We start from the raw sequence: 25,738 nt of genomic DNA, 5'->3' as shown, positions 1-25,738 counted from the left end.
GGCCCCGCGCATGCGCAGGGCGGGGCGGGCGATGGCGGCGGCGGCGGCGGCGGGGTGCGCGGTGCCCGGCGGCGGGCACGGGCCGCGCTGGGCCCTGCCGCTCCGCCCGCCGCTCTGCCTCGCCTGCGCTGTGGAGACCCTGGGCGACGGCGGCGCCTCGGTGGGCAGCGCCAGCCGGGGAGGGCCGGGCCCCGCGGCGGTCCCCCCAGACCCCCGCCCCGATCGCGGCCCGGCGCGGCGCGGAGCGCTGACGGGTTCTTTGTCCCTCTGTCCGCCCCGCAGCTGGTGCGCAGGAGGCACGTCCTCGCCCGGCTCCGCGACGCCCTGGCCCGGCCGGCGGGGCCCGCCGTGCAGCTGCTGGCGGCCGAGGAGAGGCTGTGCGCGCCTTTGGTGGCGGCTCTCTCCGGTAAGAGCCCTGCCGCGGCCCGGTGCGGCCGCGGGGGGGAGGACGGGTCCTTCTCCCCGGCAGACGTGTACCCGTGAAGCTTCTCTGCCTGGGAAGCCGAAAAAAAAAAAAAAAAGCCAGCAAAAGAACACCGAGGTGCCTAACGCCGTACTTGCAGCGTTCTGCGCTAGGTGTGGTTTCACTCCCTGCGGAGAACTGCCTGACATTTGATTAGGAATCGGTTAATTAATCTCCTTATCCCCCAAGGAGCGGGACCGGCACGTTGTGAAAGCTCTTGCAATCTCCCAGAGCACCTCGGCGTATCTGTAAAGCCTCTCTGGAGAACAGGGAGCGCTGGCGTACGACCCTCCCCTGAACACCCCCCTTCTGCTCGCCTGCCTCAGTGCTTTCTGCTCTGGCTGGGCTGTGGCCTTGCAGAGAGACGCACGCAGAAATGGAAGCGTGACCTTGAGAAGGCGCTGCAGGATTTAAGACCAAAGGTGCAAAATACATAGCATTTTTTTCACACCGTGGCTTTACATTTGTAGAAATCCTTGTAGGCATAGGACTGTAGTACCCGCTGCTTACTGGTGGGTCAGTCTCACAGCAGGAGAGTGTTCTGCAGAACGCCAGAAGGTGCCTTTCCAGTAACGGCCTTAGTGATCTTGAGCATCTCTTACTGGTTTGCTGTTTGCCGTGGGAAAGGTCTCTGGAACATCATCTAAAATCTTGATGGAGAAGAAATAAGGGTCTAAATGAGGGAACAGCAAGGCAGGAAGAGAAAGGTGGAGGGTATGAATGCGAGTGCCTTCAAAGAGCAAATATACTGGATTCCTTTAATTCCATGATCTCATTTGCACATCACAGATAATTCTTGTTCTTTGGGGGAAAGTGACTTACAAGCCCCTTTCCCTGCCTTGACGCACTGAATAATTCAAACAGCATTTTCCCAGTTGATTTCCCAGCACAAACTGCATTGTGCATGTTTTGGAAGCAGCTTTGTTAGAAATGGAACTTTGTGCAGGTTTAGTTCTCTCTGTTGCACAAATTTTTATTGAGTGCCGTCTGCGCACGTGATCCTATACAGATGTGGAGAGAGTGGTCGTTATGGCCAGCTCAGTCCTATGCTGTATGACCCTAACACGAAATACCTCAGAAGACACGGGAGCTATGCTTGTATTTCAATGCTCTTGTCTGCTTTTAAATAATAATTCTTCCTCTCTTTGAGAAGCTTTACAATTGGGTGGTTTGGGGACAGCTTTGGGATTTTACTGTACTTGGTGTAACCCTTAGAGCCATTGGAATCCCAGTCTAAGCTTGGGGCTACAAGCAATGACATGTAAGTTTTGGATAGAGCTTGGCTGAACTGGGTCTCGTCTGGTGCAAGAGAGTAAGAGGGACACCCCACCCCCCCAAAGGTTTGAGCAATGCTGTGGAGGAAGAATTAATAGTAAATTCAGGAAAATACATTCATTTTTCGGAGGGAGAATATTAGGGTAAGCACAGACAGAAGAAAGAGGGTTAAGAGAACAGAGGTGTAGTGTGGAGTGTTACATATGAGAAGATGGTGAATTTCAGGCAAGCCAGAATTTCATGCAGCTTATGTTGCAATGTTCACTAGTGCTGTATGCAAATCTTTTCCAAAGGGTAAGGAATTTACTGAAGATTGGGCAGATAAGGCAGGAAATAAGTAATTTCTTCACCTGCAATGTCATAACATTGCTTTAGTTGGTCAAATTTCTGAGAGGTCATGGAGTCTCCAGAGGGGAGGTAATTGGATTGGATATGTTGAAACAAGTGGTTTGGTGTGGCAGAAGTGGGGGTCTGAACCAGACGCCTGCTGCTGTAGGTACCTGAAGTCGGAAGGAGGTGGGAGGTAGAGTTTCTCATCTGTCGTGGTGTAGTGGAGTGAGACAGTGCTTATTTTAATATATCCAATCTTACGCTTTCATTGTACAAATGACTTGTGAAGTGGTGCCTTCAGGTTCAATTTAATGTTGGAACAGTTTCCAGATGCTTTAAACCTCGTGTTCAGATTTGGTCTCGGGATTTTCAGTACTGTGGAGAAGACTGTTCATGGTATTGGGTATGAATGCAAGACAGAAGGGACAACTCACAGCTGGGCTCTAACTTCTGTCATTCTGGAGTGTTGTTTCAGATGTATAACGTTGGATACAGGCAGCAAGATGTGGCGACGGTAGCAGTTACATATTTACTTACATAGGTGGAGCCATTGACTTAAACTGTAAAGTACCTAAAAAATTTGCAAAAGAACTGAATGCCTTCATGTCCCTGCGTCCTGCTAATGGAGGCACCTTTTGCGATACTCCCTGAGAGAGCATCCACCTTCCTCTGACAACGTCAGACTGGTGTCATGTGAAGTGGGGAAAACAAAACAGTTCTGAAAAAAATTTGCAGCTCTTTTTAGAAGGCATTACAGCACTGATGAGCACAAGCAGGAGTGGGTTCCATGACTGATTGTTGTTTATCTTTTAGGGATGTTGCATACTGTGGAGGACAGCAGTACCCTGGACTTATTCATAGAAGGTGAGAGGCAGATGCCATGTCTCAATTACTGACAGTTTGTGAAGGGAGGCTCTGTCTTGTCCGATAACTATAGTGAGATGCTCAGCTTCTACACAGCTTCAATTGGAAAGAGCATCTATTTTCTGTCAATGCAACAGTGACGAGCATACTGTTCCAATATTTGGGAGCAGGGCAGTGCATGCAGATTTAAATATTTAGCATTTCTTTCACAGGTTCTGTGCATGCCATGAATTTAGTGTCAGATGGGTAACAGTGGTAAACAGTGCCTCATCTTGGGACCTGACTGAAGTCTCAAAGCAAATGGCAATCTTCCCATAGGCTTCAGTGAGCTTTGGGATCCACTGCTTTCTCCTCAGGACAGAGAGTATTTGGGATTTACCTGCACAGGCTGCAGATTCTCTTTGTGAGCAGTCCTTCATTTGAAATCTGAAGGAAACGCCTGTAGGGCTGACAGAGCAGCAGGCCAGTTAACCTTGGGCATCTCTGCTGAGTCTAGTGGTGTTAGCAATGGAACGATTTCCTCCTGTCTAGCCAAGAAAGATGAAGGGAGGTTTGACCAGCTCCTTCCAGAGGCGTTTCGGTTTTCAGGCACTTGCTTGAAATGGTCTTGAAAAGGTGAGAAGTCTTTCTGACATGTTACCAGTCTGTTGAGAGATGGATGCTCTTGAACAGAGGAATTTTAACTTAGTGTTACCTAACTCTTGAAAGTTTTTAGAGATTCTGAGAGTTCAGGGCAAGAAAGGGCCATTAAACCATCTATAAATCGCCTGCCTCAAGCCTCTGCTGAGATGCGTAGCTCTTCAGCTAAAGTAGGTCTCCTAGATAAACCTCCAGTATTGCCCTGGATATACCAAGAGATGGTGAACCTAGAAGTCTCTGGTATTTTTTTTTTTTTTGATGATGCTTTCCTAGAATACAAATCAAAAGAGTGTGTTTTTCAAATGAGTCGTGCCATGACAGGAAGATACATCCAAGACAGCCTTAGCAAATCCCGTGGAACAATGCTCCGCACAGTGTCTCGGTAAGGGGGCTATTGTCAAAACTTTATCTGCTGAACATTCAGGTGCCCAGGTTCTAAAAATACCAGAAGAGGAACTTTGCTTCCTGAAACTGGTCCACTGGTGTATGTGTGGAGGCAGAGGCAACCTGCCAGCATCAGGCAACTCCCTTGTGATTTTGTTAGGGAAACACCAGGTGATGTGCAGCCAGTGCCTGGTAAACGTGGTTTCTTGTTGATTCCTCTTACTTGGACAGGGCGGACAGAGTTCTTAAAGTTGCAGTGAACCCAGAATAACAGCCCTTCCTCAGGGCCGAGGAGGTGAATGGTACCACAAAGGTGACTGGGGCTTTCCTTTCTGGCAAGGTGTATGGGATAACTGCAGTGGGGAGGAATGGCTGATAGACTGCAGTGTTACCTCAGGGACAGCAGGAGCTGGAGGAGGAGCTCTCGGTCTGCATCTGAGGACACTCAGCAGTTTCAGTTCTGATATCTTCTCTGGAAAGATGTGTTTTTAAAGGCCAATTTTCATACTGCAGGAAATTCTATTCAATTACCAGAAATTTTTATACTTTTAAGCTAGGGATTTGTTTCCTTCCCTTCCTGGTTCCTTACCTTTACTTGGTGTCCTGATGCTCAGGTTGTCGCTTGCAGTTCATTTCTATGCATGGTTTGTAGTGCAGCTAGTGGAACAGGACTGCTGTAATGTTGCTGCAGAGAGCTCGGGCTGGGCTATCAGAAGTAATAGCACTGAGAATGCCAATGCTACCCTGCTCTCTCAGCACCTCTGTGCTCATTTAATTTCTAAGCTCTTTGCTCACTGGTCTGCTGAAGCCCCGTGGATGATTGATTGTGAGTGCTCTTGGGTGTGAATTACTGATCCTGTTTCTTCTGCCTAGTTCTGGTGCGACTTGTAGTGGAGCTGAAGTCAGAACAGTACTTACGCTGCATTTTGGATGAAAGCCAGAAAGAGGTCAGTGAAGATGAATTCCCTGCCCTTCCTTTCAATCCTTCAGAGGTTGAAGAGCTGGGAACGAGGGGTCCTGCAAGACTGCAGCTGCTGCGCTGGGATGCAGCCTCTGCTGCAAGCGGGGTGTCCTAGTGCCAGCTCCCCAGCTGTGATTTTGGCAGTGTTGGTGTCTACCCTGGAGTTTTCCTCTTGCTCCCATGGTGCCTTGCAGCCATATGGCTTCATGGTGCTCTTGTGAAGCTGTGTGGCTTCCTCAGATTCTTCTTTTCCTGCCTTACTGTTTCTGTGATATGAGGAGCTTTCCCAGCCTGTGCCGTGGGCTCTTGCTCTCTTCATTCCTAAGTTTGTGACGATCCCATGGGGTACAAAAAATTGGGAAGTAGCAAAAGTGGGGAGAAATTCAGCTCGTTCATCTGCTCATGTAAGAGCTGGAGGGGAGAGAGAGGAAAAGGAGCAACAAGCAAGAGATTTCTTGGATTAATTAAAAGACATTTTGGAGACTTAGCAGTGTGTTCAGGGTTTTCCTGTGGTTTATCCTAAGTGGTGAAGAGGACCCAGCTTAGGAAAAGATCCTATTCCGGAGGGTTATGCATCACCAAGAGCTTGCTGGTTTGAGTGCATTTCTGCCTCTGGACTATGTCCTCACCAGTGAAACATTTGCTTTCTCTGTCTCCTCTACAGCTGTGCAAAGCAACTACCATGAGAGGCAGCCTGCCTACATTCACTCTCTTGGGCAAGCTGGCAGATGCCATCCCGGGCTTTGCTGATATACTGGTAGTAGAGCACAGTGAGTAATGTGTCGTGCCCCACTGAAGGGTAGTATTCGCAGCCCTAGTACACGTAGGCATTCATGCGCTCCCCTGTCCCCTGTGTGAATTCATGAAGGTCACACAAGAAGCCTGTGCAGAAGTCAGAGTGGCATTCAGGCCTCCGGGGTTGCAGGTCAGTACCTTCGTGCAGGCTTGTCACTGTGCTCTTAGCCAGCCTGGCAAAACCCACCTCTGTGAACTGGGGTTTGTGGGTCTGCCTCACAGGCAACATACATTCAGTTTTTCTTTCCTTGGTCCAGCCCCTGCAGGTCTGGTGAGCAAGCTTAGCTGTTTGTGGAAGTAGCTGGGATGATGGATCTTCATATGGTGAACAGCAAGCTTCTCTAGCCATTTATTACTGTACCTCTGCTCAGAGGGACAGATGGTGGTGAGCACATCACCTAATTGTGGCATTCACAAGTCAGCATACACCGTTCGGTCCAGTGGGCTTTTGCAAGTTTTCAAGGGAAATAGGTCGGTGCATTTAAAAAGTCAGTTCATTGGTGTGAATGTTTGCCATTTCTGTTCCTCACATGAGGTAATTTAGTGGATCATCTGCTGATGGGATTGGCATACCCAAATGAAGGTATAAAGGCTGCTGTCTGCTACTTGTATGGCAAGCTGTACTCCTCTCCTGTTGGCACAGAACGGCTCTCAGCACACTTTGAAGAAAGGCTGTGTGGTCTCTTCTTGAATACCTTGGGGCGTGCGCAGACAAAGGAGCTGCAGGTTAATTGTTTGGGTAAGGCGTTGCTGAGAGAAACTGCGAGGTGCAAGGGAAGGCTTACAATGAGGAAGAAATCCTTGGCTGGTTTAGACGCTCTCGTGTGGGTTGTTCCCCAAAGGAGCTTTTCGCTGCTCCTGTGAAGCAGTCAATCCTTTCCATTGCTCCATAGCAATCAAATGGCCCAGACCTGTTGCTGATCTCCCCCAGCCCTCCATTGTCCCTCGAGCCCCACATTTGCTTAGCACTGACAAATCTTCGGAGTCTCCTCAGAACTTGCACTGTGGCCTGTCCTGTCTCAATTTGATGTTTCATCCTAGGAACAGACCATCCCTCAAGGTGTCCGAATGCAAACACTATGCACGAACAGGCAGGTTTTGTAGAGCAGTGGGATGGAGTCTAACAAATATGGTCTTCAGATGTGGGGCATCCTGTTATTTAGGTTGGAAAGCTAATGTGGAAGCGGCGCTTTCTTGCATTTATGTTTCCAACCACACATATCAGCTGTTGCTGAGGAGCACAGCTTCAGCCTTTGTGACATTGCTTGTTTGTAAACCGCCTGGGGAATTCCTTTTTCTTGTAGGAGGTAAGCAGGAACTGGATTGCTCCTCAGATCATCTACTCGGCTAGTAGAAATGGGTGATGATTCCTTTGAAAGTAGAATTCTTTAGCTCAGATGATGCCCCTTGTGAATTTGTACTGACATGTACTGATGATTTGCATCAATACCTGTAGCAGTACTCTATACTTTTATACTGAGGGCTTTTGTGTGTGTGTGGATATCCTTTAGCTAAACACAGCTGTTTCAGTAAGAGCCCGTGAAAGTAGAAGGGGAAGATAAATGCCAGTTCTCGAGGAAGTGTTCCAGGGAAAATGTCTAGTTATTGTTGGGTCACTGACTGTAGCTTGGAGGAAAATGTGAGTCAAGAGCTCTCCTGAGAAACAGCTTAAGGGGTGGGTACTGGCGCACAGAAGATGAAAGGAGTTGAGAGCTCCTGAGAGCATGTACCAGTGCACATGCACAGCTCTTGAGAAGGAACAGGGAGCAGATCAGACCCCGCAAAAAACATCAGCAACAAGGGGTTGCAAGACATGGGGCTCATTGCAGTATCTGGGGATACAGTAAGAAGAAGCTCCCTAAACTGGAGGTGAGGGCTTTGTTAGGAGTGCAGGAAAGGGAAGGAAGCTGGCAACAAGTCTTAGGCTGTAAATACTCCTGTGTTAACGTAATCCTTGCTATCCCCAGTATGGTGCTCACTCTTGCTCCCCCTTTTGCAGGTTTGCTAAAGGAGCTGCTGAAATCTGACCATTTTGTATCCATTCTTATGAATAATTCAAAAGCAGAGGAGGAAACTGAGAACCCTGACTTTTTAGAAGGGGAAAATCCACTGCCACTTGTTCTCAAAAAGGTGACTGCTGAAGTAGTAGTGAGCCATCGGTAAACGTAAAGAATTTGCTGCCCTGTATTGAACCTTTTATCTGAGGCACTTGGGGTATGCTGTTGCCAACAGCAGCAATAGAGGCTGCAGTGGGAAATGGGGACACCCCTGCAGATCGCCTTATTGTTCATTCTTGCGTCCTGGGGGTCAAGGGCGGGGGGGGGGGAAGTTTTACTCCTGGCCTCAGTTGATTTTACTCACTCACACTTGAGGTCTGATACAGTACTCGTAGTGCCAGCATGACTAAGCACAGGGGCAGAGCTATTCATACTCATAGTTTGCTCTGTTATGGTTCTCATTTTGTGGGTTTTTTTGAGTGTGTTTGGTCCAGTGTTTTATCTTGCCTTAGCAAGTTTAATCTGTGGAATACCTGCTAAAAGTGAGATCTTCATTTATGTTTTAATTTTAAAATGTAGAGGAAACTGTTTCCTACTCATATCTGCATGGTTGACTTCCTCTCTCATTTTGACTTTTGTTTCCCAACAGCTTTTGTTGACTAGAGATGAGATGTTACAGGCAGCAAGTTCTCACTGTGTGGCTGCAGTGCTGGTTCACTCTCCCAACAGATATGCTCCTGCTTTTATCCATGCAGATGTCCCAGGTGAAGAAATGCAGTAGCATCTTAATGTTCATCTCCCAGTATCAAACCACTGCCCGGCTGTTTGTTTTAGGAATCAGTCTGGCTCCATGAAATCCACTGATGGCACAATGTGTGCACTGACCATTTTATACCAGTAACAATGGCTAGTGTGATTTTAGGAATAGAAGGAGGGAGTATGTTTTCGAAAGAAAGTGTAGAAGCAGCTCTCAGCAGGCAGAATGGAGTTTCCACAGCAAGAATTTGGACAAGTCCTTGAGGTCAAGGCCCTTTGTGCAGGACCTTAGATACAAGCCTAAACAGACTGGGGTTCCATCTTATCCCACTAACTATTGTGAGTTTGCACAGAATTTGGTCTAGGATTTAGCTTTAGAATACGGCTGTAGGAGATGGTTTGTTATTTCTCTGTAATCCCAGAAGACAGAAATGCTTTCATTTTACAAATTCTTTGGGAGATGTAAAAGTTCTGAGAAAAAAAAAGATCACTGCCTCTGTGGTAAAGCTTGCTTTGTGGCTTTTCGTTTGTGCCAAAGGCTAGAGCCACAATTCAGCTCCTGCCTGCTGAGTTTGTGCTGGGAAGATGCCTGCCTGCGGGACTCTGCTCTCCTGTCACCTTGTTTTGAAGACTAGCGTACCCCCAAGCATCCGCTCCATTCTCCATTCCCGCCATTTCATAATACAGCCGTTCTCCCTGTGGCTGTTGCTATGCTTCCTCGTTTCCTCCTCCTCCCTCTGCTCTGTTCTAGGACCAGCTGTGCCATGCTGTGAGCAGAACTGCCTCAAACCGGGGTGACCTTATTTGTGTGTGTATGTGTGTTTGCAGAATTCCTGTTTGAGTGTCTCTCGTGCAACAGTGAAATTCTCATTTGGTCAGTGTATTGCTGCCTGCTCCTCCTAACTGAAGAGCGCCTTTTCTTCTCCAAGTGTCACACAGTCTATGGTGAGTCATCAACCTTTCTGACAGAGCAACTGCAGTAATACGGTGGGCATTTGCTGTGCCTCTAGGTGAATTTTCAGTGCTTTACACACAACCACAATTTCCAGTCAGGATGGATGAAGGACTGAAAATGAGTAACCATCAGACACGTTTGTGATGTCCAATATAGCTTGAATTACAATGTCACTGTTCTAATGAGTTCCTGGTGAGTATGCATTTGTTGTAATAACTAGTTATCATGACTGACACTACCTAAGTTACTGTTAGGTGTTTCTGTGGACATGCCAAGAGTGGATCTAGGAAGAAAGGCTAATTCCCTTCTGTTCTTCTGGACTTACCTCCAGCAGTGGAGGCTGGGGCCTGTTTTCAGGGAGCTGGGTGAATGCTCAGCAGTTTGGGGCAGTTGTTTCTGTCAGTGGCTCAGAAGAATAATTGTTTAAATCTTCCTTCCTTTTAAAAATTAATTTTGCTTCCATCCTGGAATTTGGGGTGTTAAAAGCCCTCTCTGTGACTTCTCTTGAACATGTGCAGGCATTGAATCTCTGGTGAGGAGTCTCCAAGATGTCCTGCAGCTGAACAATGTGGAGTTGCACAAACAAGGGCTCCTGCTCTTCACCGAAATACTGAAACGGTAAGGGAGTACCCCCATCAGGCTTGCACAGGCGGAGTTTGGTGCCCCAAAATGGAGGCTGCGGTGCTTTTGTGTTCTAAGGTTTTTGCCCAAGACCAAATATCTACACCCCCAGAGCCTTTGTGTTTGAAAGATGTTGCTGAACAAATGCATCTCCCTTATTCTTGTGAAGAAGGGCCAGAGGGTTGTTTCCAAACCTCCCAGCTTGTCCTCTTTGTGCATGCATCCACCAGTATATCTGCCTCTTCCTGCTTCCTTGCCAGTCTGGGAGGTGAAATCTCCTTTCAGCTGTAGATCGAGCAGGAGGGAAGGCTAGGAAGGTTCAGGCATATGTGAGCAGGCCAGCTCCTGCTAAGTGTGCTTCTGTGACAAAACAGCATGCAAATTCCATGGCTTCTAGTCTTGTATTGTCACCTAAGCTAAATTCAAACAGCAGAAACAAATTCTAGGCTGAAATACTGATGTCTTCTATCACTTTTTTCCTCTTCCTTTCTGCTAAGGAATAACATACCCTGGCTTGTTTTTCTTCTGTGCTTCCTGTTCTTGCCTCTATGATCTCATTCCCATCCTGTCATGCCAGTGACAGGGTCTTGTTTTTGCCACTTAGTTCCCCCGAGAAAGCCCTTGAGCTGATTTTTGGAAATGTCGTAGTCAATTCTGTAGCAAGTGGCAGGGTAAAATGGAGAAGGAAAAGCAGCAGCACTAGAACAGTGTGATGATGCCAGTGTGGTATCTGTCAAAAAGAGAAACCAGGATGCGGGAAACACTAATTACAGCGTTTATGCTTGTAAAACAAAGAGAACACTCTGTGCAATTACTCTCATTTACTAGCACACCCATTCTGCTTCTCTGAGCTTTGCCTTAGAAATGATGTTTAATTTAAAACTATCTCATAGTGGGGAAAAGGGTCTCATCCTGGAACCTCTCCTCTTGGTTCTCCCTTGCAGCTGGATTCTCTTGTGTAAGCGAGCCCCACACTCTGGTGTTATCCAAGCAGGACGTACTGGTCCCTTGGCAGCCTGTCAGGAATGGTGGGTAGCTGTCCCTGGAGTGCCTCTTGTCTCTCCCAGCACAGACAGAGTGGCAGGCACAGTTTGGGGCCCAAATGCAAGAGAGAGACTGCAGGAAGCTGCAAGAGTGCTGTCCTTCACACTTTTCTCCCAGGCCCTGAAGACTTCATAGTGCACCATATTGCAAGTGGGTTTGTGCCTCTTGAATGAGTCAGCAATACTCCTCCATCCCTTCCTCCCTGCATGAGTCAGTGAAGACTTTTTTTTTTTCCTGATGTGGTTTACTGCAGAAGGTCAGTGATTAGAGAAAGGGAATATGGAGCATTAATAGAATTACAGTATAAGTAGAAACAATTTGGAAGTTCAGCACATCACTTAAGGCTTGGGAGAGAGGCTGCTGCTGGTGCCCGAGTTCCACAAAGCCTTTTCCTCACCTTGCCCACCTCACAGCTTTTTCTCACAGCAGAACGTGAGGTGATTGCCAAGGTGGGTTTCATTCCACTGAGTGGCTAAAAAGAGTGGTTCTGCCTCTGCTCGCTTTTTGCCCTGTAGCTGGGCTACTAGTGTAATTTTTGCGGAAGTTCACTTTCCTCTCCTCTTTGTGCATGGAAGCATGTGCTCCTGACTTGCTTTAGTTGGGCACGTCTGTGAAAACTGAGTAACAGGGAATACTTTTGGCTCCCAAGTCTGGCTTCTGTCATGCTGTGCTGCTTTTCTTGCTTCACTTCGGAGAGGCCCTCTGGCAGGCTGTTAGTGCCTCTTGTCTGCATGTAGCATACCTGACTTGCCAGGAGCCAAATGAGCACAGTCTGCCATTTACACAGCTCTGTCCGATAATGGGATTAATGGCTTGTCATCCCTCCGTGCTGTCATGCTGAATGCTCAAAGGTGCTGGGCCACAAGGTGATCAGATGACCAAAATGCTCACTGTCAAGAATTGTCGAAACAGTTGGATTGTGTTTATTTTCCTGATTACTTTTCAAGTTTACAGAAGACCCTGTCCTTCTGACAGCATCTGGCCTTAGAAGTGCTATAGGACTGTGAGAGAAGCTATTCTCATGGCATCATCCTTGTTCTAGGATGGTGGTGTTTGCTTGTTCACTCAGAAATATGAATTGCCAGATGAACCTGCAAATGCCAGAGCAGATGGCCTCAGCATAAAGTCCTAGGCAGAGGAATCACTATATTTTGCAAAGCCTGTTTTTCTTGTGCTTTTCGTGTCAGTGTTCACTGGTGCAGTCACACGGTTATCCAGGCTGTGAGTTTTTTTCATCATAGTAGGGCTCCAGACCTGCTGAAGTTCACTCTTTGTAGCAAACCCTCCACCTGCTCAAGTCTGAGACTACCTCCTTGAGAGCAGCTGGCTCTGAATGCTGAAAAGCATGGCTGGAACCACATGGCTCAGCTGCCCGTTTGGTGAAATGAGAAGAAGGCACTACAGTTACTTAACTGACAATATGCCCCTTGATTACTGTTTCCTTTTCACAGGCAACCAGTGGAAATCAAATTATTCACAAACCGAGGTGTATGTATAGAAGCCATTGATGTTTTGATGGAGACAGTGAACTGCCCAGTGCTGGAGGTGGTAGTGGAGGCTGCGAGAGCGGTGGCAGCTTTCCTGAGGTAGGCAGCAAAGTATTTGCAGGCTTTTCTTCAGATAGATCTGTGATATCATGTTGGTCTCTTTGCCTCCCCTGGGGCTGTGTGGGTGAGTGTGCTCTGCAGTGGGACTTCTGGCTGAGACAGGCGTGGGTACAGCAGAGCTAGCTTCCCACCCACCTCACAAGGCTGATGTGGTAGGCAGCAAGTTGCTGCAGCAAGGACCTAGCATCCCAGGCAGGCTTGGAATGCGGCTGCTGTGGCTTTGTCACTCTGTGCCCCATCCAGATAGGTAAGAGCAAGCATAAGACTGTACAGTCATATGCTTCCTGACTGTAGTGGGAGCGGGCAGTGAATGCAGTGAGGCTGTGTTTGGGCGCGCATGTGGATGAAGGCACTGTTCAGATATTGTGACCTTAGTATGGTGTGCTGGAGAGAAGTGGCAATGGCATATTGCTGTCAGAAGACCAGTTTTTCTGCTGGTGTTGCCTTCCCAGGTGGAATGTCCCCAGCAGGGAATGTGCATGCTGTCTTTCTCTCTGCTTGTCCAGGAAGGACCATCTGAGCTCCCCTCCAGTCCCATACGAAGAGCTGCAGAAGCTGCTGGAGGCAGTGCTGAAGCGATGTGCTGACCTTTCCCCACCACAGAGTAGCAAGAGGCATGCAGTAAGTCAAAAGTTGTTGTTGCTTGTTGGTAGGACCAAGCAGGACAGGAATGATCCTCCTAGCACACTGTGTGGCTGTTGTATATATGTTTTGTCCCGTTGCCCTGTGACTGTTGGGTTCTCTGGTGTTTCTTTTGATCCTTGTGCCTTGAGATGGTACCAATCTTTGTCTTTGAAGTAGCTGAAGATGGATTCTGGTGAATGTTGTCTTTCTAAATCAATGAAGATTTGCGGGGCACCACCTGAGCACGCTGCTCTCTTAACATGTCCAGTACTCCAAAGTCATTTGAACTTCCCCTTCTTCAGGCCCCCACCTTGTAGGCTGCGTCGGTCAATGTATGTTTTTTGCCAATGAACATCTCTTGCTGTGCCTTCAGACCAAGAGGGACAACATATATGCACTGTGATCCCTCAGCAAGGGAGCTGTTAGCCACTCTTTGAACTGCAAATCTTTTCCTGTTCCTGGAATACGTAGTTAGTGTGATGCGCTGCTGGGACCTACACACTTCTGAGGAGAGCCCCCATTACAGATGGGTAGTGAAAAGACAGGGGCTGAGCCTTCTTGCTCTAGGCTTAGAGCCATGTAGGTTTAGATTGCATGTCTGTAGTGGCAAGAGCATCTTGCTGGAGCACCAGCACTCCAAGTGCCTGATGAACTATCTTTAGGCCCAAGTTCTGTGCTATCAGATGTCTGTCTTCTCTGCCTGGAGAAGGCAGAACTTCTTTCTGCCCCATAGGCAGATGTTGGTCCATCGTTTACACACACACGGAGCTTGGTGTCCCATTCAGAATAAGGAGCTTCACAGGAACGAAATTAGGCAGATCGTAAGGACATCCAGGCTGTCTTTAAAGGGAGAAAAGAGGAAATGATTGTACCTGTACTAAGGTATCTCAGCCTCAGCTGGAGAAGGAGGAGGAGTTCTTAACTGCCAGGCACCAATGTGTCGCTGTGCCCTGCTCTGGTAGTTTTCGGAGAACACCACCACAACAGGTTAAGGCTTAAAGGCAGATGCCAAGTAGTTCCAAGTTTGGGCAAATGATTAACTCTGATGCTGCAGTTGGCTTCTGGCTGAACTTGATAGGATGCTGTGTGGGAGCAAGAGCTAGTACGTGGGAGTTGCTTACAAATCTGAGCCAAGGTGGAGAACTTCTAAGATTTCACTGCTGACCAAGGAGAGGAACTGTTCAGCGTTGTCTGAAGAATAATTGGAAGAAACAAAATGTAGAAAAATACCAAGTTTTTCCCAGAAGGTTTTGAAGCTCCATTAGCTGAGCTGTTTAAAACTCAGATTAGACCAAACCTTGGCAATACAGACTGTAAAGACAGGGCAGTGCAGAACTAGTAGCTCTGTAACTCTGTCCTCCCTATGAAGAGCACAAAGGCTCTGCCCTCCCTGGGGAAAGCACAATAGTAAAAAAACAGTTATGTGAAAGAAGTGAGTGAAATGCAATCTGTTGTTCCTCCAGCTGCTGGTATCAGAGAAGAAAGCTATTTTTTCTGACAGTGAACATAAGTTTTTAAAGACTTCTCTCCTTTAACAGGGTGATCTCCTATTCTCAGTATCTCAAAGTCACCCAGCAAACAGACATCTTAGCAGAGTTCCTCAGAGGCAGGGCCAGTTGTTGCTAAACACTCTGGAAAGTTTCAGAAATGCTTGCAGGTGAGGACAAGTGTGGGGGAGTGGGAGGTGGTGGTGTGTGTGTCCATGTCCTTCCATCCTTCTGTCCATGTAACTGAATTCTTCTACCCAACCCCACCACTGAAATACCACAGGGGAGTTCAATGCATAGCACTTGTCAGTGACACAACAGAAGGAGGGATATGTAGTGATAGTGAAAATTTTGTCACACCTGTATATGTCTCCCAAGAAATTTGCCTGGGACCTATCAGTTTATTTCATGTCTTCGGCCTTTGAGGAACTGCTTGAAAATTGGCCAAAACTACTGACCATGCAAGAACGGTTGGAAGTTATGTGTGAAACCGTATTCCTGTGACCTGTGGTATGTGGCCTCACTGCTGGAGGGGATTAACCATTTAACAAATGTATATCTGCTCCAGATGCTGGCCTTGGATTTGCTCATGTCTGTGACCTGCTACTGCAAGTGGGTTTATAGGCACCAACTTTTCCTGTTTTGCTGGATGAGAGCTACCTGTTGCCCTTAGCTGCACAGCAGATGGTGGTAGATGAGTTTGTGTATGAGTCTGCATCTGTTGTTAGAGAAGTCTGGCCAACTTAGTTATTTTGCCTTGCATCACTTGCATTTGGCTTGGCTGAGATAATTCAGTCAGAAGCAAGTGTCCCTGTCTGCACTGACCCAGTGTTTTGGGGTGGTGTTAGAGGGCAATCAGATTCTGTCATGGTTTTTAGATCAGCTGAATGGTCCCTGGCTGATTTTCACAAGGTTTGCTCTGTGGTGCTCCAGGCACTCTGGCCTGGCTGATAATCTTTAATCTTGCCATGCTAGGGCTTCTCACAGCAGATATTTTCTTCACAGAAGCTAAGTCTTCCTTCCCCAACTTGTACTGTTGTGCAACATTGCTGACTTTTAATAGCTTCACTCAAAAGGTAACTCTGTGCGATCACCAGATTCCTGTATTTCCAACACATCAAGTGTTTGTGCGGTCCTTAATGGTGAAAGCTGTGATGGAAATGTAGTATCTCTTGACTTCCTTTACAGAGTGAGGAGGATTCCTCTTTCCTCTGGTATCCGCTGTGTGTTTGTAGGTTAGCAGTGGAATTCCAGAGTGACCCCATGGCCCAGGAGAACGCTTTCACTGCCCCCAACTCCAAGAGCAAGGACACACTGAGCAACTTCTCTGAGTTCCTGTTAAGGATTTGTGACAGTCTCTGCATCCCCATGGTCATGGTATGGTTTCTTTTGAACTTGATCTATTCCTTGGGTACCTAGAAAGGTGCTTGAAAGCACCAAGAGTGGGTTGCACAAGTGGTTTTGGGGGAAGAGAGCATGCCACCTCTCCAGAGCCAAATGTGGCATTGTACAGTTCATGCAAAATGGGAGGTTACCGTCTCAGAGGGTGGAGAAATTCATAAAGCTTCCGTGTAGGTGGCAGTGTCTTTCTTCAGAGTGTGCAATCCCCATAGCCTACCTGCCATGCTATCTAATCCATGGCAGCTCTCGATGTTGCAGAAAATGAAAGAGTGCTTCAACTGTTGTTTCTTCTTCTGCCACTTTTTCAAAACTTGCCTGTGTCCTGGAAAGCAGAGGTATTTTGCACCTGCAGTTTCATTTTCACACTTCTTTCCAGAAGGTATTGAGGAGGCTGCCCAGTCTACACAGCAAAGGCAGTACTAAGCATTGTCCCTTAGTAAGGCCAGGGACGTGGTTTAAAAAGCAGCCGTGGAGAGTCATGTGTGGTTTAGTGCTCCATACAGACCTGTTACTAAGACACTTTGAGGAGAGTTGTCAAAGCAATGGGACTCTGGTTGTGGTTCTAAATGTTGAGTACATTTTGCTTGTGCAAAGGTCACAGGTTCAGCTGTATGGATTCTTGCCGTTGTTGGAAGCTTGGAGGTGTTTTGTTTTGCATTTTTTTAACCAATCTCTTGGTAGGCAGCTGCAGTGGCATTGCTGTTCTCCTGCCTGAAGGGAGGGTGCAGTGCATGTGCATTTTGGCAAAGCTAGAGTCAGTGCGCTCACTTTCTTTCTCATTGAACTTGGGTAAAAATCAACGGACTGTGAGAAAATTGTCCAGTGACCTTCTACAAGAGTGAGTCGAGTCATTCTGTTCTAAACAGTTTAGGACTGGACTCTGTAGAGAGCTTAAAAGCCTGTGTTTGCCACTACTCAATAAAGTGCTGAAGCACAGGTGTTAAATGTTACTGAGGTCAGCTGCTTTTAAGCATATGTCCTATGTTGTATGCCACGCTGGAGAATTAGCCATCTGACCTGTAAGAGCAGTTACTTCCAGGGCAGTATGGGCAGTAATGTCAGTTGCTGTGCATTAAGGCCTAACCAGTTGCCAGCTGGAATCGGGAAGAAGTTTCTTGTTTGATGTAATGTCTTGCAGAGTTAGCAGCTCGTAACGTTGGCAGAGGGGAGTGTTAGTTGCTTTCAAAGTGCTTTGTAGGCCTGTGTACTTGCTGCCAAGCATTTTGGTAGAAGAACTGTTACTCCACTTGTTTGGATTTAGAAATCTAACTTTCTGGGTGGGCGGGAGGCAGAAAGCAAGCTGCTGCTTTCACTGTTCATTGCATATCATGCACCTGATCTTTTCTTCTTTCCGCAGAACTACGTGGAAGGGGCTGTCAGCCCGTCAGTGATGGAGGTTTTCATCTCAACACTTAATACCCTCTTTACAGTGGTGCCAAACATGCAGAATAAGTTCTCCAAAAAGCTGGGTATGGGGGTAGTGTGGGATCATGTTCTCTGTGCTCTTAACTTAACTGGTGGAACTTGCTGCTACTGCATATTACTGAGGCAATGAGCTTAACGAGACTTTATGTGGAGGATTATATTACATGTTTATATGAGTAAGAACAGAGTGTGCAGTCATGTTCAGCAGGATGAAAAAGTTATTTGGTCTAGCAATGATGATGGGACAGATTTTATTTTAGATAAGTAAGTTGTGTCAGCTTTAGCCTTTCCTCTGGAATATTCAGAATTGGCTGTTCCTGTAGGCAGAGATTATGCTGGAATTGTTGGTGGGATTTTACTGTGTAGAAATCCTATTTAGTCAGTGATTCCTTACTCTTCGCACATCAGAGAGGTGATTGTCCTGGTTTCAGCCGGGATGGAGTTAACTGTCTTCCTAGTAGCTGGTACAGTGCTATGTTTTGAGTTCAGTATGTGAAGAATGTTGATAACACTGATGTTTTCAGTTGTTGCTCAGTAGTGTTTAGACTATAGTCAAGGATTTTCAGCTTCTCATGCCCAGCCAGGGCACCTGACCCAAACTGGCCAACGGTGTATTCCATACCATGTGACGTCCCATCTAGTTTAGGAACTGGGAAGGCGGGGGAGGCAGTTTTTTTTTTTTTTTTTTTGGCCGCTCGGGGACTGGCTGGGTGTCGGTCGGCGGGTGGTGAGCAATTGCCCTGTGCATCATTTGTACATTTCAATCCTTTTATTACTTACTGTTGTCATTTTATTAGTGTTATCATTATCATTATTAGTTTCTTCTTTTCTGTTCTATTAAACCGTTCTTATCTCAACCCAGGAGTTTTACTTCTTTTCCTGATTTTCTCCCCCATCCCACTGGATGGGGGGGAAGTGAGTGAGCGGCTGCGTGGTGCTTAGTTGCTGGCTGGGGTTAAACCACGACAGTGATGTAGAGAATTCCTCTTTTCTAAACATGTGAAGCTGGCAAATCTTCCCTTCTTCTCCTGAGAAAACAAATGAATCTCAGATACTTCCCTCCAAACCAAACTCAGAGTAGTTTACTTTGGAAGAGAAAGCCTAACAAATGTATTCTTACTGCGATGGCCTGCCCTGTTCACCAGTTTGCATGGAGATGTTGGGATGGTTATGGGACCTGCCTAGTCTTTTCCCTTATCGTGCATGTTCTGTACTCCTTCGACATTTTTGTCTTGCTTTCTGTCTAGCATCCTCCTCCTTCATCCGACTGACACTGGAGCTGAAGGCCAGATTTTGCTCTGTACAAAGGTATTGTGTATATTGTGAGCAAGTCAAAAATTTCTGGATGGGAAAGCAGATCATGCCTAATCTAGTGCATCTGATTAGGCAAGACGGGAGGCTGAAAGCCTCAAGGGTGGTTGTATCTTATTGGAAAATGTAAATGGTAACTGACAATGGAAAAGCTCGATGTGGGAGACGGGAGAAGCAGCCGGGTAGGGAGCGGATGGATTTACACACTGTTGTGAGAATTCTGTGCTCCATCATGAGCTGTGCAGATAGAGGTAAAGCAGCCTGACTTTGGAGTAGTCAAATCAGTGGGTGTTTTGAAAAGAAGTAACAGTAGCATCAGTTCCAATGGAGCTCTGACTTCCTAGGGCACATACTACCACTATCTTTGTTCCTCATGGTGTGATAGTGTATATGAAATGGGAGGGAGGAGGAAGACTTCAACAGCAGACATCGCAAAGGGTCTTCTATAGCAGAGGCTATGATTTCTAGGTTGAGGAGCACTTGGGGAGACTCTCTGTGGATCTGCAGAGATGTTTTACATCCTCTTTCCTGTGACTGTATCTCATTAAAAGAGTAAACAAAATATACAGCACCCCTAGTCCAGGTTACCACTGTGGAACTTAGAGAAGGGATGTTTGTCCCTGTGAATGGTGTGAACAGGGAGTGATCTAAGCCTCTGAATACAGTAGTGTGGGGCACCAAGGATGGTGTGTTACAGTGCAAAGAAGTTTGGTTACGTCCTATTCTGCAAAGGAATAATTGGAGAGAGAGAGAAATACCTGGAAATAGAGCTGTTCTCACCCTTTTAGTTAATGTTTTGGCATTCTTCATTGTTCATCCCTGGAAACAGCATTGCTACAAAATCTCCTTACTGGTGTTTGCCAGTGGAATCAGGAGCCACTCTCAAACACCTCCCACTGTTCTCTGTGTTAGGAGTCCTGCCCTTACAGGACTCCCTGTGTATACCAGGTATGATGATTGTGAGAGTACCCCACTGCATTCATGTTGTCCCAAGGTATGTGAACACGTTCACTGTTGTCACCATGCACACCCACCACATCTGTGAGCTGACTGTCCTTTAGGAACTCCTCATTTTCCTGGAAGCCCAGGTTGGCTCCTGGAGTCCTGTTGTGAACGGGGCAGGTGCTTGTATGTGATCATTCAGTAAGCTGAGGTTCTAGCAGGCAGCATGTGGTATTAGAAGCATGAAGGGGATGTTTCTAGCCTTCTTCACTGTGTCTTTCTGCTCTTCTTCACAGTAATCCTGCCTTGAATCAGGCTTGTTCCAGCTTCCTCTGCAGCTTGTGCCTGAGCCTTTACTCTGCCACAGAGAAGGAGAGAACTTCTTCTCAGGATGGCAAGTTTGGGGAAAGAGACAAATTGCTTCATTTAGTTTGAGGCCCTGCTACCCTCTATTTAGGCAATAGGTGTAATAACAACAACAACAATAATAATAATAATAAATACAAAGAAGGAGGGAAGGGAGGACACATATAAGCTCTATTTAGAGATTATTTTTTTTTCCCCAGCCTTTTTTTTCAAGCTGGTCCAGCAAGGGGATAACAGTCAGAGAATGCCTTTTGAAGAGTTTGGAAGCCTACCTGAAAGAATGCATTTCATCTGCCTATGGTTTTGTTTTCATGATGACATTTATTAGCACAACTCTGTATGGCTTAATTGAAACAATATTACTTGCCACATAGTCACCCATATCTGCAGATTAAGGTCATTTTTTCCTCTGGTATACTCTGTAAAGCTTTTCCTGTCCATACGGTAACTTTCCATAATAGGTAAGTCCCAAATAAATGAGATGAAAGTTTCCACATCACAAAAGCCACTTTTCCCACAGGCAGTGGTTGGTCACCATACAGGCAGCATCAGCAAAGAGCTGGGCACCTCAGACAGAAGTGTCTTTTCATCCTCAAAGCCAGCTCCATTAAATCAGGTCTCACACCTCTATTCATGCCAAATCATAGAAGTGTGCTTGCTGTATGCAGGCTGTGGGGTAGTAGGTTGGCTTTGATATTTCTTACATCAGGAGCTTCCCTAATTTAATGTGCTTAGGTTAGGGCAGGCAGATGCTTCCATCCCCCTATGCCACTCTGCTTCATTGCAGACATTCCTCATCACTGCCTGCCTGCTCATATTAGTTTTATTTCTAGAGCAAGAGATGTCTGAGCTCCTGCAGAAGGGTCTGCCTCAATTAAACTACACTACTGCTGAAAGCCTTCTGCTCCTGGCTGAAACCCCTGAGCCTTTCTCTTTGGATCAGTCTCTTTGCAGCCACCAACACTGCCTCATACTACTCTTATACTTTGCCTACACCCTTGGGGACAGGTGAGCCAAGAGTATACAAGGCAAGTGGTTTTGTGGCCATTACATACCATGTATTGGTGGGTAAGCCATGTTGAATGTTATTGTTTCCACTCCAATCTCCTTGAATGCAGGTTTGTCCCAGAAGCAGAATTATTTTTAGCTGTAAGAAATTTCCTCGTATCAGCACAGGACCATGGAGACTGTCCCCCTCCATACATACTCAGAGCTGCACTTTACCTCCTTGCTGTCTGTCAGGACAAAGGCAAAGCCCTGGACTTGGTAAAAGAAGATTTCATTCCTACCTCTTGGAGCCTTTTTGTTGAAACTAAGGTTTCTCCCCACTCCCATCAACCCTCTTGCAGAAAGTCTTTTGACATAGGTGGTGAGCGGTGAGTGAGTGAAGAGTGTGCAGTGCAGCTACACTCTGGAAAGTTAACTGTGAAAAGCCACTAGGGAATATAGATTTGACTGAATAAACTTGTGTATGTGTGGGATGTGTAAATGCGTTGGATAGGCTGTGAACTCACATATGGAATATAATAAATTTCATAGCTTCAGTCTCCTGAACACATCTACAGCCTCTGCAGCAGGCTTTCTTGTGTTCCCATATGGCTCTTTGCTGCTGCACAGCTTTGAGCACTGTATAAATCCTACAAGTTTCTTAGCCTTTGTGATGCAAATGGGCTTCAGAGAATGATGTTTAACTGATATATTTGATTGTCTACTTAAAAGGCAGTGTGACTGTTTCTCACAGTAAACTCTCATCCCTTCAGCTTTTCGATATTCAGTATCTAGTGATTATTTTGTTCTCTCTCCCCTTCCCCCTCTCCCTCCCACACACTTACCAGAGGTCATTGTCTACCATAAAGAAGATCCTGGATAATCTTCCAGATCTGAGCTTGGTCTATGTCCATTGTCCTCTCCTGCTGAAATTTTTCCTGCGCTACCCTGAACTTATGGGGAGATTTGGACACCAAGTCCTCCAACTCTGGTTTTCCTGGAGACACTGCAAGCAAACTGAGACTGAAGAAGCTGGTTTTGGCATGTCTGATCAGCTGAACAGTGCTAACCCGTTACTTCCCATTCTGAAGAGCAATTCCAGCATTTTACTTATTTTACTGGTATGTGACTTTGGCAAGGTCAGGCTGCTATCTGATTTAGGGGGCTCTTTGGTTCTTAAAGCTCTTAGTGCTGTTATGAGGCCAAGGATTCTGCTGGAAGGACCCATGTGTGTATACACAGGCTTCCACCTCCCAGGAAAGCCTGATATGGAAAATGGGAATGTGTATGCACGTTAGCTCTTTCTCTGTCATCCATCCACTGTGATGGAAGGGCATCTTTTGGGAGTTGGCTAGGACAAGATCTGAAGGGTGCTGCTGATGTATGCCATGAAGAACCCCATTCCCATCTCTATCCAGATATACAGCTGGGTACTCTAGATTCTTCTGTGGCAGCCTTTCAAAAAGCTGTTTTGCTAATTTAGGAGCAATGGTTTGCTACTGGTAGATGAGAAAGGTATGAGCGACAAAGAACTTTGAAAAAGCAGTGGTGCAGAGAACAGGTCTTGAGGGCATGGCATTCTGTTTGCTTGGGGTTTTAATTTTGTTTGTTTTTAACTGGAGAGTCTTTGTCAGAGATTTTTGCAGTACTCTTGAGTTTTCAGGACTGCAAATAGTATGTGTTATTGCTTTTAAAAGATAAAATAAAAATCTTGGGACAGGGAAAATAAATCGGTGCAGAGGTGAAAGGGGCCTTGAAGTAGCAGGACTAGTGTGTTTGTCTTTAGCTGGCATAATGAGCTCTGTTAACCTATGTAATCACGACAGAATCCAGGTCCTGATGGCTGCTCGGAAGCCTTCTCTCACCTCCACCTCTCCCACCTGCCCTGTCACCCCTCCCCATCAGTGACCACTTGTCCCATGACTGTTCAGCCAGTCACATAGTAAATACTTGCTAACATTTCCACACAAGAACATGAGATTTGCTTGTAAAGCCAAAAGCTAAGAGCTGTGATGTTTCTTCTCTTGCCTATTAGAGAAATTAAAAGTATGTATCATTGAGAATAGAAACCCATGTCAGCAGACAGCGAAGAATCAAAGTTTGATTCTGAGTGGGCACCTATTGGGCATTGCAGACTGGCGTGTATTTGTTCTGATCTAAGAGGCTATGAAGTAAATTTTAATATCCCAGGTTACTGAAATGACTGACAGGAGGGCTGTCGTGTAGGGCAGTTCTTTCACAGTTAGGGTGGTATTGCAGAGTAGGTAGCAACATCCAGACATTTGATACCATTGCAGAGCATTAGTAAAAGTGATAAATGAGTTGACCTATCAGTACAAATTAAGAAGGAGATGTGTCCCATGAGACTTGCCTACGCTGTTACCTTTAGCAGTAGTTCTGGAACCTATCACCCCATAAACTAAAGCAGATGTATACATCACAGTTCTATCAATAAGCAAAAGAGAAACAGTGGCTCCTTCCCTGAATGGTACTGCGTTCCTGCTGTCCCTTTTCAATCTTGCCATGTGCTCTTGCAGAAATAAATTAATTTAGCTCTGCCCTGGTCTTTAAAGTGAGTTGTAATAAATCATAGGCTTTGACAATTCACCTTTCAGTTGGGGAAAAGCATAATCAATCTGAATTTAGATGGGCTAATAAAACAGTGCAATATCCTGGGGTAAATATACTGTCAGATGTAAACAAAACTTATGAGGTGAATAACCTTAGCCTGAGAATGCACTAGTAAAATGGAAAGGCCTTTGCATGGTACAGTGAAACAAAAATGAATGTCCTTCCAAGGATGATTTATTTGCTTATCTGCTTTTAATAATTGTCTGCATTAGATAGAACAGATGGTTAGTGGCTTCATCTGAGACCTTGAGCTCCTGAGTAGGAAGATGTTCACACAGTGATGCATTTACCAGGACCACGAAGGCTGTGGCCCTTGGTTAGTGCCATTTTATGCTGCGTGTGTTCATCTGGGGGTGAACGTGGTCGTGATCACACACTATGTCCCACTTGTCTTCTCCATGCTCCAGATCTGAGCTGCTCTCTCAGAGAATGGAGATAGGCTGACTGATGTTAGATTACGTTCCTGAATGTCATATGGAGCAGATCTATGTCAGCAGAGCTGATTGTGCAGACAGCTCCCGGCCCCTTGTTCCTGAAGGCCTCAGTTATGGGCAGGAATCGGGCTCAGAACTAGAGAGGTTTTTCTGGCTCAGGCAGCCTGTTCTTACCTTAACTGCTTTCCTTGGGTATGGGGTCCCACAGCCGTTTCCTCTCCATCACCCCAGTCTGGATGCACAACTATGGTATGATAGGGGAAGGCAGCTGGAAAAGGCAGTAGGCTGTCCTGGCAGGCTGTAGGCTGGGTTGCTGAGACCAGTTTTCTCTTTACCTCTTTCAGCTGTACCATTTGCAATGCAGTAGTTAGGACTACTGCAGGAGGGCAGGAAAGGCAGTGCTGACATAATACATGTTGAGACGATCATATTATGTCAGCACTACCAGGCATTTTCTGCCTGGTCTTTATCGAACTGCATCTGTACATGCTGTGGAGGTGAATTTAATGTTAGACACCTTAACAACAAAACTACGCCCAAATTAAGGCTACTGGCTGTGGGATTCAGCTCAGAGACTCCAGACAGAGATCTATATTCAGGGAACAAGCTTGTGGGCTGAATGCTGTGTACACGACTCTTCCCTTTTCCGTGATTGAGTGATTGTTTGTCTGGTTTATGTACGTTTCATGCAGTTTAGCTGTTATGTTGCTGCTGCACATACAAGGCTGCCAGCCTTTTGAAAATGAGTAACTATGGACTGACTCATAAGCTTGATTTTTAGGTAAGCATCCTTAATATGCAACCTGATTTTTCAAAACAACAAGGAGAGCAGAAGTGCCAGAGGCTCTGTGCTCTTAGAAGCAGGGCCCGGGATTTAGGATCTCACTTGTCTAAAACCTTGACCTTAAATGTATGTTACCCCTACACTTGTGTGCTGGATGGGAGTTACTTAGCCAAATGCATTCTTTAAATGGGATATTACTCAGAGGTGCCTATCAGACGAGGGTCTGTCTGCTTTATACAGTTTTCTATTTAATCAGGACATACTTAATCTGAACAGTGCTTTATTAGGCTGTTTCCCAAGGCACCAGATTAGCATAATGGTATTAAATGGCAGTGACTTCTGCCTAATCAGGGCAGAAAGGTAACGTGTGTGCTTCTTCCCTTGCAGGACCTGGTCTGCTCAAGCTCTGTGGAGGTGGCTTGGAAGGTGTTGATGACTCTAAGGACCTTCCTGGAAAGAAATGAGGATGTCCTTGTCTGTGACCTCCTCCGGAGTCAGTTCCTACAGATTCTGCAGCAGCTGCTGGTAGAGAGCAGCTCAGCCTCCTTACAAGGTGACTCCCCGCTGTGACTTGGTCTTGCCGTAAGATAAGTGGCAGGGTAGATGGCTGAGGGGGTGCAATCTGGGGTAAAGTGTTTTTGAACTGCTGATGTAG

General features: G+C 46.4%; 1 protein-coding gene across 2 annotated transcripts in view; it reads left to right on the top strand.

The window, feature by feature from the left end:
• The first annotated feature begins 10 nt into the window (after positions 1–10).
• MEI1 (meiotic double-stranded break formation protein 1) overlaps positions 11–25,738 on the top strand; it is a 37,736-nt gene continuing 12,008 nt past the window's right edge. For both annotated transcript variants that reach the window (XM_075051047.1, XM_075051046.1), the window contains exons 1-21: positions 11–160; positions 283–406; positions 2,882–2,932; positions 4,829–4,902; positions 5,581–5,686; positions 6,247–6,450; positions 7,711–7,841; positions 8,358–8,472; positions 9,293–9,409; positions 9,938–10,037; positions 12,536–12,670; positions 13,198–13,312; positions 14,854–14,972; positions 16,038–16,179; positions 17,561–17,672; positions 18,876–18,936; positions 20,178–20,275; positions 21,081–21,255; positions 21,366–21,513; positions 22,083–22,355; positions 25,471–25,636. In XM_075051047.1, the coding sequence (XP_074907148.1) occupies positions 11–160; positions 283–406; positions 2,882–2,932; positions 4,829–4,902; positions 5,581–5,686; positions 6,247–6,450; positions 7,711–7,841; positions 8,358–8,472; positions 9,293–9,409; positions 9,938–10,037; positions 12,536–12,670; positions 13,198–13,312; positions 14,854–14,972; positions 16,038–16,179; positions 17,561–17,672; positions 18,876–18,936; positions 20,178–20,275; positions 21,081–21,255; positions 21,366–21,513; positions 22,083–22,355; positions 25,471–25,636 (2,716 nt within the window). The remainder of the gene's footprint in view (positions 161–282; positions 407–2,881; positions 2,933–4,828; positions 4,903–5,580; positions 5,687–6,246; positions 6,451–7,710; positions 7,842–8,357; positions 8,473–9,292; positions 9,410–9,937; positions 10,038–12,535; positions 12,671–13,197; positions 13,313–14,853; positions 14,973–16,037; positions 16,180–17,560; positions 17,673–18,875; positions 18,937–20,177; positions 20,276–21,080; positions 21,256–21,365; positions 21,514–22,082; positions 22,356–25,470; positions 25,637–25,738) is intronic.

Source organism: Buteo buteo, chromosome 19 (assembly GCF_964188355.1).
Source record: "Buteo buteo chromosome 19, bButBut1.hap1.1, whole genome shotgun sequence".
Classification (NCBI taxonomy): Eukaryota; Metazoa; Chordata; class Aves; order Accipitriformes; family Accipitridae; genus Buteo; species Buteo buteo.
Note: the sequence above shows the minus strand (reverse complement) of the source record. Positions and strands in the feature narration are given on the sequence as shown.